The following is a 17,705-nucleotide window of genomic DNA, read 5'->3' on the forward strand; positions in this document are numbered from 1 at the left end:
CCAAGTAAAGGTAATCTGAGGGTAAAAAATATTTGCTTTCAAAACTGTACTCATCATCAAAATTTCATTTCTGTAGCTTTAAAAATAAAAAGTTGGTCAAAGGTCAAAGTCAAGGAGGACAACATTAATGCTTGTTTGCAGAACTGTTCACATGGTCAAAATTTCATTACTGTAGCTTTAAAAATTAATAAGTAAGTCAAAAGGGGTGGGGCCAGCTTTTGCCCAAGGGGCATTATTTCAAATTTTTCAATTGCATCATATGATGCTCCACAACAAGTATCAAAGGTATGGGCCTTGTGGTTTGAAGCTAGAAGATTTTGAAAATATTTCTTAAATAAGTCTCTAGGAAAATTGTGACACCCAGGGCAGTGCCAGTTTTGACCCAAGGGGCATAATTTGAACAACCATGGTAATGGACCACTAAATAAAGCCTTGTTCAAAATAGCAAGGATTTGCATAGTGGTTTCAGACAAAAAGGTTTTTAACATTTCCCAATTTAAGGGTGGGGGAGTCCGTGCCTTACAAAGAAAAGAGAACTCTTCCCTGGGCCTCCGCCAACGTCGCCAAGGTCGTTTGCGTTTGCCGCACTGGTCCCTTGCCGGACAATCTCCGTGGAGGGGGGGGGGGGGGGGGGGGGGGGGGGGGGGGGGGGGGGGTAATGACCCTAGGGGCATAATTTGAAAAAAACCTTCACAAGCAGACTGTATCATGTTCACAAACAATTGTTTACAGACGAACTGATTTTTTAATAATTTCAAGGCCCTTAATCTAGGCATGCTTGGTCGGATCTGGCTGGTTTTCGAAAGGAATCGAGCTCTAATGGATATCTAAATACTGTACAAGTTTCATCAAGATACAATCAAAAATGAAGACTGTATTGTGTTTACAAGCTAGTGTTTACACAATAGCATTTTTTTATACTATCAAGGGCCATAATCAAGGCATGCATGGGCGGATCTGGCTGGTTTTCGAAAGGAACCAAGCTCTAATGGATATCTAGATACTGTACAAGTTTCATCGAGATACAATCAAAAATGAAGACTGTATCGTGTTCACAACCAATTGTTTACACAATAGCATTTTTTTATACACTCAAGGGCCATAATCAAGGCATGCATGGGCGGATCTGGCTGGTTTTCGAAAGGAACCGAGCTCTAATGGATATCTAGATACTGTACAAGTTTCATTCGAGATACAATCAAAACTGAAGACTGTATCGTGTTCACAAGCAATTGTTTATACAATAGCATTTTTTTATACTATCAAGGGCCATAATCAAGGCATACATTGGCGGATCTGGCTGGTTTTCGAAAGGAACCGAGCTCTAATGGATATCTAGATACTGTTCAAGTTTCATCGAGATACAATCAAAAATGAAGACTGTATCGTGTTTACAAGCAATTGTTTATAGACGCACGGATGCACATACTACGTACACATTACCATCGCATAAACTCTTCTGGCCTTTGGCCAGTAGAGCTAAAAATCAAACGAGCAAAAAATAAATAAAGGCAATCAACCTTTTCACAAGCCTGGGTTGTTTATTTATCTCAGTGTTTACGGAGAGGTCAAGGGTAAGGTCTTTGTGTGGAGATGTGTGCTTCTTTCCTTCTAGTATCTCCAGCATCTGAAAGATTTATAAAGATATTATACAACATTTATGACGACAATTACTGGAAGCCAATAGTCAATTCTTCATTTCTTTCAGTGTGTCTCTGATCTAATTAAGAAAGATTTAATATGTTTGTATGTTCAGGGGCATTTCATAAGTTTTCAAGATCCAAACAGTCAACATAAGACAGGTATATGGATAGCTGTAAATGGAGGTTTGTAGATATCTGATTTGTTACGATAGTTAGATCAAAACAATCATTTTCATATGTTGATTTTATATTAGTTTAATGGAGAAATTTATACCTGCCTGCACCCTTTACCATCAAGGTACTAACAATATTCTTACTTCCGTATCCTCATTAGTTTCTGCAAGGTCTAGCACGGTCTGTCCATCGCTGTGTTTTTTCTGAGGGTCTGCTCCAAGTTGTACCAACATCCGTACCGCGGCACTTTGGTGCCGGGTCACGGCCCATGTAAGACTCTGGAAGAGCGAGAACAATGATACATGTCTGCTCTGATGTGTGTGATATATTAGTTACATAAATTATGCTTTTTTATTATGTCGGTCAAAAGCTATTCATAGCTTATGTTAAACTGTTGATGATAGTACCCGACAATAAATAAATATTGACTTGACTTGACTTGACTCTCAAATACAGGTGAACCAGTCTGCTCTCAAATACAGGTGAACCAATCAACCTTGTTAATCACTTATTCAAAGCAATTCCATTTTACACCAAACAGATGATCATTTTGTACAGACCAAACCTCAAACAGTCCTCAAAATGATTAAACCTTCACCACAACCTTTCTTCTAAGCGTAATCCTAAGCTACCATACTATTAAATTAATAAATATGCTTTGCAGGTTTATGATTTCGCTTCTTCAATAAAGTATTAATTTGACATTCACTTGGTGGACTGACAGAGTTAAGCCATGATAATTCAATAATTCAACAAGAGCACCAACTGTACCAAAAAATGCCCAACCTATTATAGTTACACCAACTTTGGTGGTAATTGGTTGTACGTCAGCCAATTTAGAGAGCGGACACTGTAAGTACAGTTTATGGAAATTCTGGAGATGACTTTCCTGGAAATAAAACCTGACCCAGAAATTTTATTCATAAACATATTGTCTAAAATTGGTGATGATCAGACAAAAGCTTCTCAAGTCATTGATCAGACAAGACTGATGTTTGCTAATTTCTATTTCTATGAAGGGTGATAACTCTCTAGTGACTTGAGTGATATGGCTGGTTGTTGAAAATGTCCAAGATATTATGCGCATACACATTCTGACCAAATTTGGTGATAATTAGACAAAGGCTTCTAAAGTTGTTGATCTTGATGCCAAATGGAAATCTGCCTGTAAGTTGCAGGTGAAACTATAATATGTTCTGTGTTCTATGGCCTAAAAAACATGACATGCTAGGTTCATTTGCTAATGGTAGATTACACACTGAATGATTAATTGTAAAAATACATAATTGAACCCAGCTGTGTGTAGAATTTTCTAATTTTGTTAACACCTATTTCTTCAAAATGGGCCCCATACTCCTTGGCTGAGAGGAGGACACATAATTATAAGGCACTAGAAAAACTCACCTGCTAAATTGGATCTAAATCGTTTTATATAACCATCAGCATATTCAAAGCTTTAAAACTTGTTAAACAGCCCCCAATGTGAAATCAACCAATCATCTGCTACATCCACATGTGAACTCAACCAATCATCTACTACATCCACATGTGAACTCAACCAATCATGGTCTACACCCACATGTGAACTCAACCAATCATCTACTATACCCACATGTGAACTCAACCAATCATCTACTATACCCACATGTGAACTCAACCAATCATCTACTATACCCACATGTGAACTCAACCAATCATCTGCTACACCCTCTTAGATCACTCACAGTAAGACCTCTGTTGTCCTGTTTGTTGATATTTGCACCAGCCTTAGCGAGACATTCTATTACCTGTGCCCGGCCCTCCCTCGCTGCGTACATTACAGGCGATGTGTGGTATCTAGTGTCCGAGAAAAAGGAATGGCATCAGTTAAACATTTATTTGAGCCATCATTGCAATTACACAAATAAAATTATTTACTAGCTTGCACTTCAATTTCAATACCTATGATGCCTTCATTTCGAAACTAAAAGCATCATTATTCCTCTCACAGACTTTTACAATGCTTTTTAAGCCAAAAGAAATTACTATAAAATTAAAAAGAGGCATCCATTTACTGCTTTTTCTATTTAAACTTTACTTGACCACCTAAATGAAACCAACAAAACTATATCACCGTATATCCTTTCAAATACCGCTACCGTACATCGACGCGCTACCGTAACCGCCTTATGCAGACCAATTTTTCAAGGGTGCTGGTTATTGCTACTGTTTTACTGTAGGAATACTGTAGATGACTGAAACATACCGAAATAGTAGGTACGTCCAGTTCTATAGCCGCAAAATGCACATTTTCCACAAATTTGTGGTACGTTTTTCATTAAAATAAGGATTGTGAATTTTAAAAACAGCATTAGTACGCTATGGTACTTTGTATATATATATATATATATATATATATATATATATATATACAGGGCTCTCGCGAGGGGGCGACTTGGGCGAAGTGGTCGCCTAAAATTCCCAGACTTCGCCCATTTGTATCATCAAAGCGACATTGACTTCGCCGAAAAAAATAGCACATTGTAAATCTGTCAATCAGCAGTCTTTGGCCACTGTCACATTAGTCAAAACACCGCAATTAGCCATTCGTAAAATTAGGTAATCTCCTAATCCGATAATTGGGCCTTGTCATCCAATTACCCAAACATCGCCAGTAGGCGGAGCTATTGATGGTCGACCAATCAGAATATACATTGAGAAGTCCCTGATCAAATGAAATAAGTTTGTTTTAATCAGATTGAAAAGGCGACATAATTATGAAAAATCTTGTGAAGCATTAAAGAAGTTAAAAAGTAATTGATATATGTATTGAACAAACAATGCCAGACATTTTAAACATTGTTGCTTTTGAAGCAGACGGTCATAACCATCTCGGGCCATCGGCAAGGTGGCGCTAAGAAAATCAATAACATGACGTATCAACAAATATTTGATTGGTTTAAGTGAACTGTTCATGATAAAATGAAATGATAAAAAATGATTTGTAAACACAAAAATATCTTCTTTTTTTGCTTTATGTAGTGTTTACTTACAGTATTTTTCTCCTGTTGATGACTTTAAAATCGGCGAGATCGCCATATTGTCAGAACATTTTTCCGAGTTATATTTTTCAACCTCCCATTATGTATTGGTTACAATTTCATCAAGAACAGTGATTTAAATGTCATTTGGTTCTTAAATGTCAGCATATTGAAAATTACTTAGCCAGAGACAAGCATATAACAGCATAGCTGAATGTGACATTCGTACCCATCCCGAACGTACCAAAATAAGATTCGTCCCCCTACTATATTGACAGTTCATTTATAAGGTCATTTTGATTGTTTCAAATCCTTAGCTGTCTTGGTGTTTGATTCATTTTAGATGCTATTTGGAGATAAACTATGTGACATTGACAAATACACTTTTGCTGAGCCAAAAATTATACATTATTTGTGAACATTTTATATAGTTATAGCAATAAATTTGAATGTGAATGTAAACTTAGGTGTGTGGTATGGCATAGTTTTTGTATCAGGTGTTACGAAAAGTATCACTTCTCCCTAAAGTCTCCCCACTTCTCCCTAAATTGACTGAAGGGAGAAGTCACTTCTCCCAAATATTTCAGCCTAGTGAGAGCCCTGATATATATATATATATATATATATATATATATATATATATATATATATATATATAAATATATAATATATATATATATATATATAATATAATAACCATGCAAAAATAAGCAATGGTATTTCTTTAAAAATCGCCATTCAACTTTATTCGGCTCTGGCTTTTGTAAATTTGCTTTAATAAAACAGCATGCTTATGTTTTTCCTCTTGTATCAAGAGTACGCTGTGATATCACTGTTAAATTTAAGAAATGAGCAAAACTGCGCAGTGTTATTACTGTGAGATTTGTTTTACGGACTGTGTGTTTACTTCGATAAGGTAGACATTTCATGATTGAATTCAACTAAAATCAGTCACTTAAGTACACTTTGGTAGCAATCTTGAATCTAGAAGTATGCAAAACTACGCAGCAGTATTTCCTGTATAAACATAATATGTAATCAACATAACACAACCCATTTCAAAGGCGATGTTGCTTTGAAGGTCATTTAACGTTAGTTACGCTCCCTTTAACTGTTGAAATATTAGCTATAACTTTCTTATAAACCCAACCAGACATCTATTACCTGATCACTATAAAGTTATCATGGACACCATAGTGACTGCAAATATATCAACAGGACATCAATTACCAAATAGCTGTCACAGTTGCCATGAAAACCACTGCAATAGACAATAAACCAACCGGACAAATATCAAAAGGTCGCTATCAAGGTTACATTGGAACCTCTTACGAAAGCTGTATGGGAAAGCAGCATGACTTAATACAACATGCATCAATACATATATGTTGATGAAGCAATGATCAAATGTCTCGGACACCATTCAAGAGTCGTTGGTGCTCATAACAAGCCCACAAAAAGGATTTAAAATGTTTGTGTGTCATGGGGTATCTCAGGAATTACCAGGTATACTTAAGTCTAAAGATAGAAGTAGGGTTGACTTAAACAGTTGTAGAGAACTGAATAGAAACATCACAGAACGAAATCATGTTGTATTTGCCGACAAGTTTAAAACATCAGTTCCCCTGGCGTTTGGAAATATTTTACACATTCGTGTCACGCATTTACGCCGGAAGGACATATTGGTCAATTGCAAAATCAGTCCACGAAAAGAGATGGCAAAGTTAGGATGCTCAGCAGAGGGGAAAACATGGCATGAAATACCTCGGAAGGGAACCTTGAATCCACTGCATGGGAATAATCAAAACATGTGTGCAACCCGGTGACATGTTTCAGTCCTATAATAAATAGCCGACAGAACAAGGTTTTGAGGGAAAAAGTAAATACAAAAGGAAAGTGGGAAAAAGCATGCATCATTTTTTTTAATTAAAAAAGAACATGGGATCGTTCCATGTACCACCGAAATGAAACATGAACAAAATCTTTTAAGATCAATCAGCTGTTTAATGTTTTATGTTTCTGTTTTTAGGGTGCAGAACAACTTTTCGGCAAGAACAGCACACATATAAGGAAATCTAAACAAACAAGCGCCATTTCTGAACTTGACCTCTTTGGCAATGAGCAGTGCAGAGTCAGCTTGCACAAGTATAATTCTAATGTTAATAAAATAAAACTCAAATTATTTTATTAAAGAGAATGTTTTATTTCGTACCGTGGCATTACCTCTAGAAAAGGCCGAATGGAGGTCAAGTCCAACAAGACTATGGCTCTAGAAACACCGAGGAACGAAAAACAACAACTCAAGTATGTAAAATATTTTCAATTATGTATGTTTTTTATATTATTGCATTTTGAAACAACCCTCAAATCGAAACAATGAAAGGCCTCTTAAGTTCATGAAAATGCATACATTAAATTATTTCTATTGTTTAATGGCACATCTTGAATTTCAGAGTCTAGTACAAGAAAGCGCTGTTTAGACCAATCAGGTATTAAAATAAATTTTCAATATAGTATTGATGAAATAATACAATTGTCGCTAACAACGTGTCTTTATAACGAATATTCATCAATATGTGATTTCTTTTTACAGACCGATGATATTGCATTGCACAAGAAACTCAACTAGACTCTGTTGCCGTCTCGTTAATCGCATGCTGTGATTATACTGGTGTTGTTTCCCGTGACATATCTTGCGATATTTTTTACAATATAATAGTTACAGTCAAATACTTTGATTTATGTTTTGGTGTATGTTTTTCCTTTATATAATTATGTACATGTGTTCTTTGTTGCTATGGAGAATATTATTATCATTATTGATTATCGTCTTGTTGGTATTTTATCCCTTTGTATTCCCCAAATTCCTATGATGTAAATAAATTAATGAAATTCAATCCATGATCTATACATTTTATAACCTTGATGTATGAATGAATTGTGAATCAGTATTTGGATTTTAGTCCTATAAGTATACATTATATGGAAAATGAATGAGCATATGTGTAAAATATCATAATTGAGAATTGTTATCTTAATTCCTTTCTGATTTATTTGATAAAAAACATATCGTTTTGTAATCGCTCTATGCATGTGCAAATAATAAAAGAAACAAAAAAATGTATAATATAATGAAAACTACAGGGACAAGCTGTTGAACATTAAAAAATAAGCCCTGTTTAGGTGTACAAGTCAAGGACCCAAACAATAATGAACTAGAGACACAAACATATTTACACCACTTCATAAATCATAAGTTTCACTTTTTGTTTTATTTCTGAATTTTACATGGAATGACACGTGCCTGGAAAACTGTGATTATGTGATGTCTGCATTAAAATTAAGCATGGCTAAAATAGCGTATTTATACATAAATAGTTTAGTCACACATGGCATTCCAGAGAGTGTTTATGTGGATTTCTTCAAATTACTCAGATTCAAGCACACAGATGCATAAATTGATTGAAAATTATTTTTTTTCCGCAAAGTTGCCTTACAAACATCGTCTGAAGCATTGTACTTTTGAAATATTTTGGAAAACCTTTTTCTACTACTGAAGTACAAAATTGCTGTTTTAGAAATATCAAATACTAGCCGTAGCGTATTTATGAGGAAAACAACAAACATAAATATCGAGTTGCTACAAAAGTTAAAACTGCCGTAGTGTATCTATGCACGCACAGGTGGTATAATTTCAAGATTGATAATAACATTAAACGTCTCCGGCAATTTTGAAATATATATACATGAAAGGTTTGTACTAGAACTACCAGAGTGTATTAATGCATAATATTATCCTTTATGTACTTAACAAATTGTTAAAAGAAGCAATTCCTATCTACAAAACTTGCCTATAGTAGTTTTATAAACATTAACAAGAGCTGTCACAGTATGTGACGAATGCCCCCGAATGTGACATTGACCTACGAACAAGGTCAGTACATGAAAAGTTGATCTTGCCTCGTGTCAAATACATATGGCAAGTTATTTTAAATTGCCTCTGAACATCAAAAAAACCCACCCATACTTGACAACCTACACTGTTATGTCCTTATATTCAGAATTTCCTTGTGAATAAACACTTAGTGTATCTTTCACCTTAGAGGTAGGGACATGGGTTTTGCACACGACACGTCGTCTTCGTATGTGGAACACATGTAGCAAGTGATTTTAAAATCTATCCATACAAGGGAAAGTTACAGCTCGGACACGACAACCTATACTCTATGTCCTTATATGCAGCACTCCATTGTGAATAAACACTAAGTGTGACCTTGACCTTTGAGGTAGGGACACGGGTCTTGCACGCGACACGTCGTCTTGGTATGTGGAACACATGTGGCAAGTTATTTTAAAATCTGTCCATACAAGGGAAAGTTACAGCCCGGACACGACAACCTATACTCTATGTCCTTATATGCAGCACTCCATTGTGAATAAACACTATGTGTGACCTTGACCTTTGAGGCAGGGACACGGGTCTTGCATGCGACACGTCGTCTTGGTATGTGGAACACATGTGGCAAGTCATTTTAAAATCTGTCCATACAAGAGAAAGTTACAGCCCGGACACGACAACCTATACTCTATGTCCTTATATGCAGCACTCAATTGTGAATAAACACTATGTGTGACCTTGACCTTTGAGGCAGGGACACGGGTCTTGCACGCGACACGTCGTCTTGGTATGTGGAACACATGTGGCAAGTGATTTTAAAATCTGTCCATACAAGAGAAAGTTACAGCCCGGACACGACAACCTATACTCTATGTCCTTATATGCAGAACTCAATTGTGAATAAACACTATGTGTGACCTTGACCTTTGAGGCAGGGACACGGGTCTTGCACGCGACACGTCGTCTTGGTATGTGGAACACATGTGGCAAGTTATTTTAAAATCTGTCCATACAAGAGAAAGTTACAGCCCGGACACGACAACCTATACTCTATGTCCTTATATGCAGCACTCCATTGTGAATAACCACTAAGTGTGACCTTGACCTTTGAGGTAGGGACACAGGTCTTGCACGTGACACGTCGTCTTGGTATGTGGAACACATGTGGCAAGCTATTTTAAAATCTGTCCATACAAGGGAAAGTTACAGCTCGGACACGACAACCTATACTCTATGTCCTTATATGCAGCACTTCATTGTGAATAAACACTATGTGTGACCTTGACCTTTGAGGCAGGGACACGGGTCTTGCACGCGACAAGTCGTCTTGGTATGTGGAACACATGTGGCAAGTTATTTTAAAATCTGTCCATACAAGAGAAAGTTACAGCCCGGACACGACAACCTATACTCTATGTCCTTATATGCAGCACTCAATTGTGAATAAACACTATGTGTGACCTTGACCTTTGAGGCAGGGACACGGGTCTTGCACGCGACACGTCGTCTTGGTATGTGGAACACATGTGGCAAGTTATTTTAAAATCTGTCCATACAAGAGAAAGTTACAGCCCGGACACGATAACCTATACTCTATGTCCTTATATGCAGCACCCCATTGTGAATAACCACTAAGTGTGACCTTGACCTTTGAGGTAGGGACACAGGTCTTGCACGTGACACGTCGTCTTGGTATGTGGAACACATGTGGCAAGCTATTTTAAAATCTGTCCATACAAGGGAAAGTTACAGCTCGGACACGACAACCTATACTCTATGTCCTTATATGCAGCACTTCATTGTGAATAAACACTATGTGTGACCTTGACCTTTGAGGCAGGGACACGGGTCTTGCACGCGACAAGTCGTCTTGGTATGTGGAACACATGTGGCAAGTTATTTTAAAATCTGTCCATACAAGAGAAAGTTACAGCCCGGACACAACAACCTATACTCTATGTCCTTATATGCAGCACTCCATTGTGAATAAACACTAAGTGTGACCTTGACCTTCGAGGTAGAGACACGGGTCTTGCACGCGACACGTCGTCTTGGTATGTGGAACACATGTGGCAAGTTATTTTAAAATCTGTCGAAACAAGGGAAAGTTACAGCCTGGACACGACAACCTATACTCTATGTCCTTATATGCAGCACTCCATTGTAAATAAACACTAAGTGTGACCTTGACCTTCGAGGTAGGGACACGGGTCTTGCACGCGACACGTTGTCTTGGTATGTGGAACACATGTGGCAAGTTATTTTAAAATCTTTCCATACAAGAGAAAGTTACAGCCCGGACACGACAACCTAAACTCTATGTCCTTATATGCAGCACTCCATTGTGAATAAACACTAAGTGTGACCTTGACCTTTGAGGTAGGGACACGGGTTTAGCACGCGACACGTCGTCTTGGTATGTGGAACACATTTGGCAAGTTATTTTAAAATCTGTTTATACAAGGGAAAGTTACACCCCGGACACGACAACCTATACTCTATGTCCTTATATGCAGCACTCCATTGTGAATAAACACTAAGTGTGACCTTGACCTTTGAGGTAGGGACACGGGTCTTGCAGGCGACACGTCGTCTTGGTATGTGGAACACATGTGGCAAGTTATTTTAAAATCTGTCCATATAATAGAAAGTTACAGCCCTGACACGTCAACCTATACTCTATGTCCTTATATGCAGCACTCCATTGTGAATAAACACTAAGTGTGACCTTGACCTTTGAGGCAGGGACACGGGTCTTGCACGCGACACGTCGTCTTGGTATGTGGAACACATGTGGCAAGTTATTTTAAAATCTGTCCATACAAGGGAAAGTTACAGCCCGGACACGACAACCTATACTCTATGTCCTTATATGCAGCACTCCATTGTGAATAAACACTAAGTGTGACCTTGACCTTTGAGGTAGGGACACGGGTCTTGCATGCGACACGTCGTCTTGGTATGTGGTACACATGTGGCAAGTTATTTTAAAATCTGTCCATACAAGAGAAAGTTACAGCCCGGACACGACAACCTATACTCTATGTCCTTATATGCAGCACTCCATTGTGAATAAACACTAAGTGTGACCTTGACCTTTGAGGTAGGGACACGAGTCTTGCAGGTGACACGTCGTCTTGGTATGTGGAACACATGTGGCAAGTTATTTTAAAATCTGTCCATACAAGGGAAAGTTACAGAGCCGGCCGGCTGGCCGGCCGGCCGGCCGGACGGTGCAATTTTAATATGCCCACCTTCGAGGGCATAAAAAGTAGCCAATACCGAAGACGAAAATTACCACAATCTACATATCACAGGATTACCATTGCGCTGTTTTGCATGTGCGTTTACCTACTGATGATGGTCTCCAATTAAATTTCTACAACACATGTCTACGGTTATTGCTACATTTGTTCAATATTCATCACATCTGTAGTGTATTAATGAGAGTTTTGTATTTTTTCGAAGTCAACCAGAGCGTAGTTATGCCGATATGTCATATTTATTTATAAGTGAATATTTTAATTGCCGATACATAATAAAACCAAAAAAATGCATTTTATTGTATTAATATGTCTATAAAAAGGTAAAAGGAAAAATGTACATTTAAACTAGAATATTACCTAATTAGGGATAATGTATATGTCACTAATTCATGAAATGCAAACTTGATTAATAAGGATGTAATATTATATAATTTTATTGACTATTTAATATTTGTAATTAATTTCTTTAATTGTGTTAGAAATTTGAACTGTTTCGAAATTGTTGAAATTGATACACATTTTACCTAATTGCTAACGCGTATTAATCGGGAGATTTAAGTCTCTGTTTTTAGCAAAACATGTACACGATTATAAAAATAAGCGGTATTCCCACGCTGTACGATAGCGGTAATCAGAAGCCGAAAATTTGAGTACGGTTTACACTGCTGTGGTAGTTCGCCGGTGTACGATAGAGGTAATGGGGACACCCGAATTTAGGGTCTGCATTAGGCGGCTACGGTAGCGGAAAGGATATATAAGCAAATATTAAACATTTAAATACTTCAAAGGAACCCAACCAGTCCTTGTCATGTCCTAAATGGATCTAACTATAGCCTGTTCACAAGCAGCAAACTTGCAATAACTTCACTCACCTATCATACGCATTAACATTTGCTCCCTTGCCTAGCAACAAGTTCACCACGCCCAAAACATCCTCCTCCGTGTAGCCGGACGCCCCACAGGCAGCCATTAGCACAGTGTACATGTCTGCAAAATTTACATTGCTTTCTTTATGACATTTACCAAGTAATACTTCAGTAAGTGCAAGTTTTTTAGAGTTTTAAAGGTCTGCTATTGCCCACTGGCTGCATTGTGACTTTAGACCTCGCCATGTGCCATCATGACTTTTAAAGTGTATTTCAAAGACATGAGTAAGAAGTGGCCACAATTTCCAGTCACATCAAAAACATCCTGCTGAGTTAAAGAAACAAATATATAATAATAGGAGATCCCGATGCGATAGCCCAACATTTTCAAATAGACCCTGAATGATTTCTTAAAATGCCAGGTGTGAAAAACCAATAAAGGAGGGACAACTTTCCTGGGGTATAACCATAATTGAGAACAAATTTCAAGGAACTACTATCTTATGCCAAGTGCCAGGCAGGAGACAGCTTGCTACTGGCAGGGGACAGGCTGATACTGGGAGGAGACAGACTGCTTCAGGCAGGGGACAAACTGCTACAGGCAGGGGAAAGACTGATACTGGCAGGGGACAGACTGCTTCTGGCAGGGGAAAGACTGCTTCTGGCAGGGGACATACTGCTACTGGCAGGGACATACTGCTACTGGCAGGGGACAGACTGCTACTGGCAGGGGACAGATTGATACTGACAGGGAACAGACTGCTACTGGCAGGGGACAGACTTTTACTGACAGGGGACAGACTGATATTGGCAGGGGGCAGACTGCTACTGGCAGGGGACAGACTACTACAGGCAGGGGGCAGACTGCTACTGGCAGGGGACAGACTACTACAGGCAGGGGGCAGACTGCTAGTGCTAGGGGACATACTGCTACTGATGATACAGGCAGGGGAAAGACTGCTACTGACAGGGGACAGACTGATACTGGCAAGAGAAAGACTGCTACTGGCAAGAGAAAGACTGCTACTGGCAGTGGATAATACTGCTACTGGCAGGGGACAGACTGCTACAGGCAGGGGAAAGACTGCTTCTGGCAGGGGACATACTGCTACTGGCAGGGACATACTGCTACTGGCAGGGGACAGACTGCGACTGGCAGGGGACAGACTGCTACAGGCAGGGGGCAGACTGCTAGTGCTAGGGGACATACTGCTACTGATGATACAGGCAGGGGAAAGACTGCTACTGACAGGGGACAGACTGATACTGGCAAGAGAAAGACTGCTACTGGCAAGAGAAAGACTGCTACTGGCAGTGGATAATACTGCTACTGGCAGGGGACAGACTGCTACAGGCAGGGGAAAGACTGCTTCTGGCAGGGGACATACTGCTACTGGCAGGGACATACTGCTACTGGCAGTGGATAATACTGCTACTGGCAGGGGACAGACTGCTACAGGCAGGGGAAAGACTGCTTCTGGCAGGGGACATACTGCTACTGGCAGGGACATACTGCTACTGGCAGGGGACAGACTGCGACTGGCAGGGGACAAACTGATACTGACAGGGAACAGACTGCTACTGGCAGGGGACAGACTGATATTGGCAGGGGCAGACTGCTACTGGCAGGGGACAGACTACTACAGGCAGGGGGCAGACTGCTACTGGCAGGAGACAGACTGCTAGTGCCAGGAAACATATTGCTAGTGCTAGGGGACATACTGCTAGTGCCAGGGGACATACTGCTAGTGCCAGTGGACAGACTTCTACTGTGTGGGGTCTATATTAAAATTTATTCAATACATTCAACACTTACTCAACTTAGGTTCAACATTACAAGGTTTGGAAGTTGCTATAGATAGATTACCTTATAAAGAATAAATAAATCTAACCTAGAACCTTTTTCATCTTTATTAATAATGCATGTACCTTTATCAACCTTTAAACAATTACTTCCTGTTTACAAAAACTTAGCTCACAGAACAGTCATCGCTTAAAATATAAATACCACACATTGTTACTGTCAGACACAAAATAATATTTTCTATTTATTATTCAGCATTTACACAAATAACAAATAATACACAATGTTAATTATGATTGATAAAGAAACACTGCTAACAATCAACATTAATCTCAACCCATGCTATAATTAACAATGGCAGAAAACATATACATCTAATACCAAGGTTTTTTGTTTTTTTTGCATACCAGAATCTGATTTCTAATTCAACACAACTTGACAACAGTGATGTTGTCCATCTCACAATTCCCAACAATGAGGGTGGAGGTTTGTTCACTGAACCACACTGACTTAGGGAGATGCACACCATTAGGCCTCCTGGCCACTGTGGCCAGCTTCTGTCTCCCCTGTGGATGTACCTGCACCACAGTGTGAGACACACACCCACACACAAACACATGGCCACTGGGGCTGACACATAGTCCGCTTGGTTCTTGTAGGTCAGAATCTTCTATTGTATATAACACTTGACCAGATGTATCAAGTGTTATTAATTTAGAAGAATCACGATTTATTACATATATTCTCTCCCAATCAGGAGAGACAGCATACGCGAACACTGTCATGTGAGAAGAATTATCTTCATATATCTTTTTAATGCGACTTCCATGCATTGTGTACAGGTACAGGGCATTGCTGGAGCCCACATACAGCTGCCCCTGGTGGTGGGCAATGGAGTGGCATGGATGGTCTGTGGTGAACTTTCTCATTGCCTTTAGATGTCCTTTGGTCACCGTGAGGAATTGAACCTCATTTGTAGTAGAGAAGTCACTTACAGCTACTGCTACTTCATTGCCTGTGGTGTGACACAAGTGGTGAGGGTAAGCAGACATACCACAGAGATCAATGACCTCATACTGCCAGTTCAGAAGCTTCACTCTCCTGTTGTAAGAATCAGCAATAACGATCTCTCCACTGGGCAATTCACAAATAACTTCAATAGTGCAGGTATTTTTGTCTTTCTTCATTCTAACATTATAACAAATTGAAGTCCGAGTCCGAGTCTAGCTCATGAATGGTATAACTTATAACAATGCCAAGGCTGTTCATGTTTCTCAGAAATGGTAATACACTTATATCAGATTTAAACTTCGTCCTTTTTTTCTTCCCTTATTTCTTGCACAAGACTATTGACTTCACTCAATTTAGACTGGCATATTTGGAATTCAATGTAAGAATTGGCCTCCTTTTTTTTGCCAGTAGTCTGCTGGAGCTTCTCATTCATGGTCTTGAGTTGGTCATCCATGTAAGCACAGGTTTCTAAGTCATCTTTTATAGACTTCTCTAAATCCTCCATCATGCTATCCAACTGTTCAACTGTCTTCTTCTCCAGCTTGTCTAAAATCTGGTTTATTTCATTGCGGAGAGCCTCAATTTTAGCAATGATGTTCTTGTAGGAATCCTTCAGAGAGTCTTGGTCTTTCATCCTGTCATTCTTTAGCTCATCAAGCTTGCACCTCATCTTCTCCACTGCTGCTGGCAGCTGCTTGAACTCTGCTGTCTTCAGGAAGCCTCTAGCCAGGTCAGGCAGGTGACTGATGCTACACCCCCTGGAATACATGAACTCAAGTGATTGATGGCTATCACCATTTCATGAAAGAAACAAAAGGATGCATTTCTGCTTATCAACATATACATCCAATATTGCATGTATTTCTATTTCATTTATTTGTTTTGTTTCTCTATTTCTATATATCATTATCTAGGTAGCGAGAATAATATATTTCCTAGGAACTATTCAAATGGCAAATGCAGCAAAAACTCAAAAGGAAGAAAAACCACAAATGTATCTATTGACTAATACATTTCTTCAGATTGGTAACACAAATATCTCAAAATATCGTGAGAGTAACAAAGTTTTTGCATCAATTAGAATACAACCTACATTTTAAAGATGCACTCTTATTCCCAAATAAGAATATCCACAATTAATAATATTGTTTTAATATTCCTAAAAGGATGAATAAATGTCGAAGCCAATGATTCTTAATAAGGATAGTGAGTTCAATTTGAAAGAAATGAGCATAAAACACAGTATTTCTATCTTATGAGACTATAGTAGACCACAGTAAATATTTTAGCATTCACCAATCATTTAATATGTTTGCGCTTTCTGCAATTAAATACCCGGTTACAATCTTGTTATCAGTAGTTAATATTTTCCATAATATGCATTATTTAGTAAGTAGTTATAGGTTTATCACTCAAAATTGATGTTTGTTAAACATGTGTATGTATTGATTTTGACTAAGAGTGTCACTTTAAGCCAATAAAATTGCAGAAAGCAATCATTACATACTACACTAAATTACTAAGAACCACTTCACTAACACCATTCTTAATCATTAAAATGTTACTTCACTTCATCTAACTATTACTTAGCCAAATTTCTTGCCTAAGGCTAAACTTAAGCTTGATTTTTTACAAAAAAATTCACTTTATATCAAAACAAAAAAGTGAGCTTAGCTTGGTCGTGTTATAAGGGTTTAAAAAACGGTCAAAATATTTGGGTCAAGTGCTCATAAACTCTCACCTGTGGTTAAGAGCCACACAGACACTGCAGCAAAGTTCCTTATGGTCATCACAGTGGACCTCCAGCTCTTTTCCATGTTGGACACATCTGTCCATGGAGAACCCCGCCCACTTCTGAATGTCTCCACGCCCATACACAATATGCTTCTTGAAATAATCCCCATGAATCCCATCACACTTGTCACACAGATAGTGTTCATAGTCTGGACAGAAGTGCTGGGCTTCAGTGTTCATGTCATTTTGCTAACACGTAGAGCAACTGTAGTTGTGAATCAGGTCAGAT

The 17,705-nt window shown here is 38.6% G+C and overlaps 1 protein-coding gene across 1 annotated transcript in view; it reads right to left on the reverse strand.

Annotated features, from left to right (window-relative positions):
* LOC128217729 (ankyrin repeat, SAM and basic leucine zipper domain-containing protein 1-like) overlaps positions 1-17,705 on the reverse strand; it is a 37,630-nt gene that overhangs the window by 10,582 nt on the left and 9,343 nt on the right. The window contains exons 4-7 of the mRNA XM_052925077.1: positions 12,874-12,988; positions 3,542-3,653; positions 1,961-2,095; positions 1,521-1,627 (exon numbers count right to left, since the gene is read on the reverse strand). Coding sequence (XP_052781037.1) covers positions 1,521-1,627; positions 1,961-2,095; positions 3,542-3,653; positions 12,874-12,988 — 469 coding nt within the window. The remainder of the gene's footprint in view (positions 1-1,520; positions 1,628-1,960; positions 2,096-3,541; positions 3,654-12,873; positions 12,989-17,705) is intronic.

The sequence above is a fragment of the Mya arenaria genome, chromosome 14 (assembly GCF_026914265.1).
Source record: "Mya arenaria isolate MELC-2E11 chromosome 14, ASM2691426v1".
Lineage (NCBI taxonomy): Eukaryota > Metazoa > Mollusca > Bivalvia > Myida > Myidae > Mya > Mya arenaria.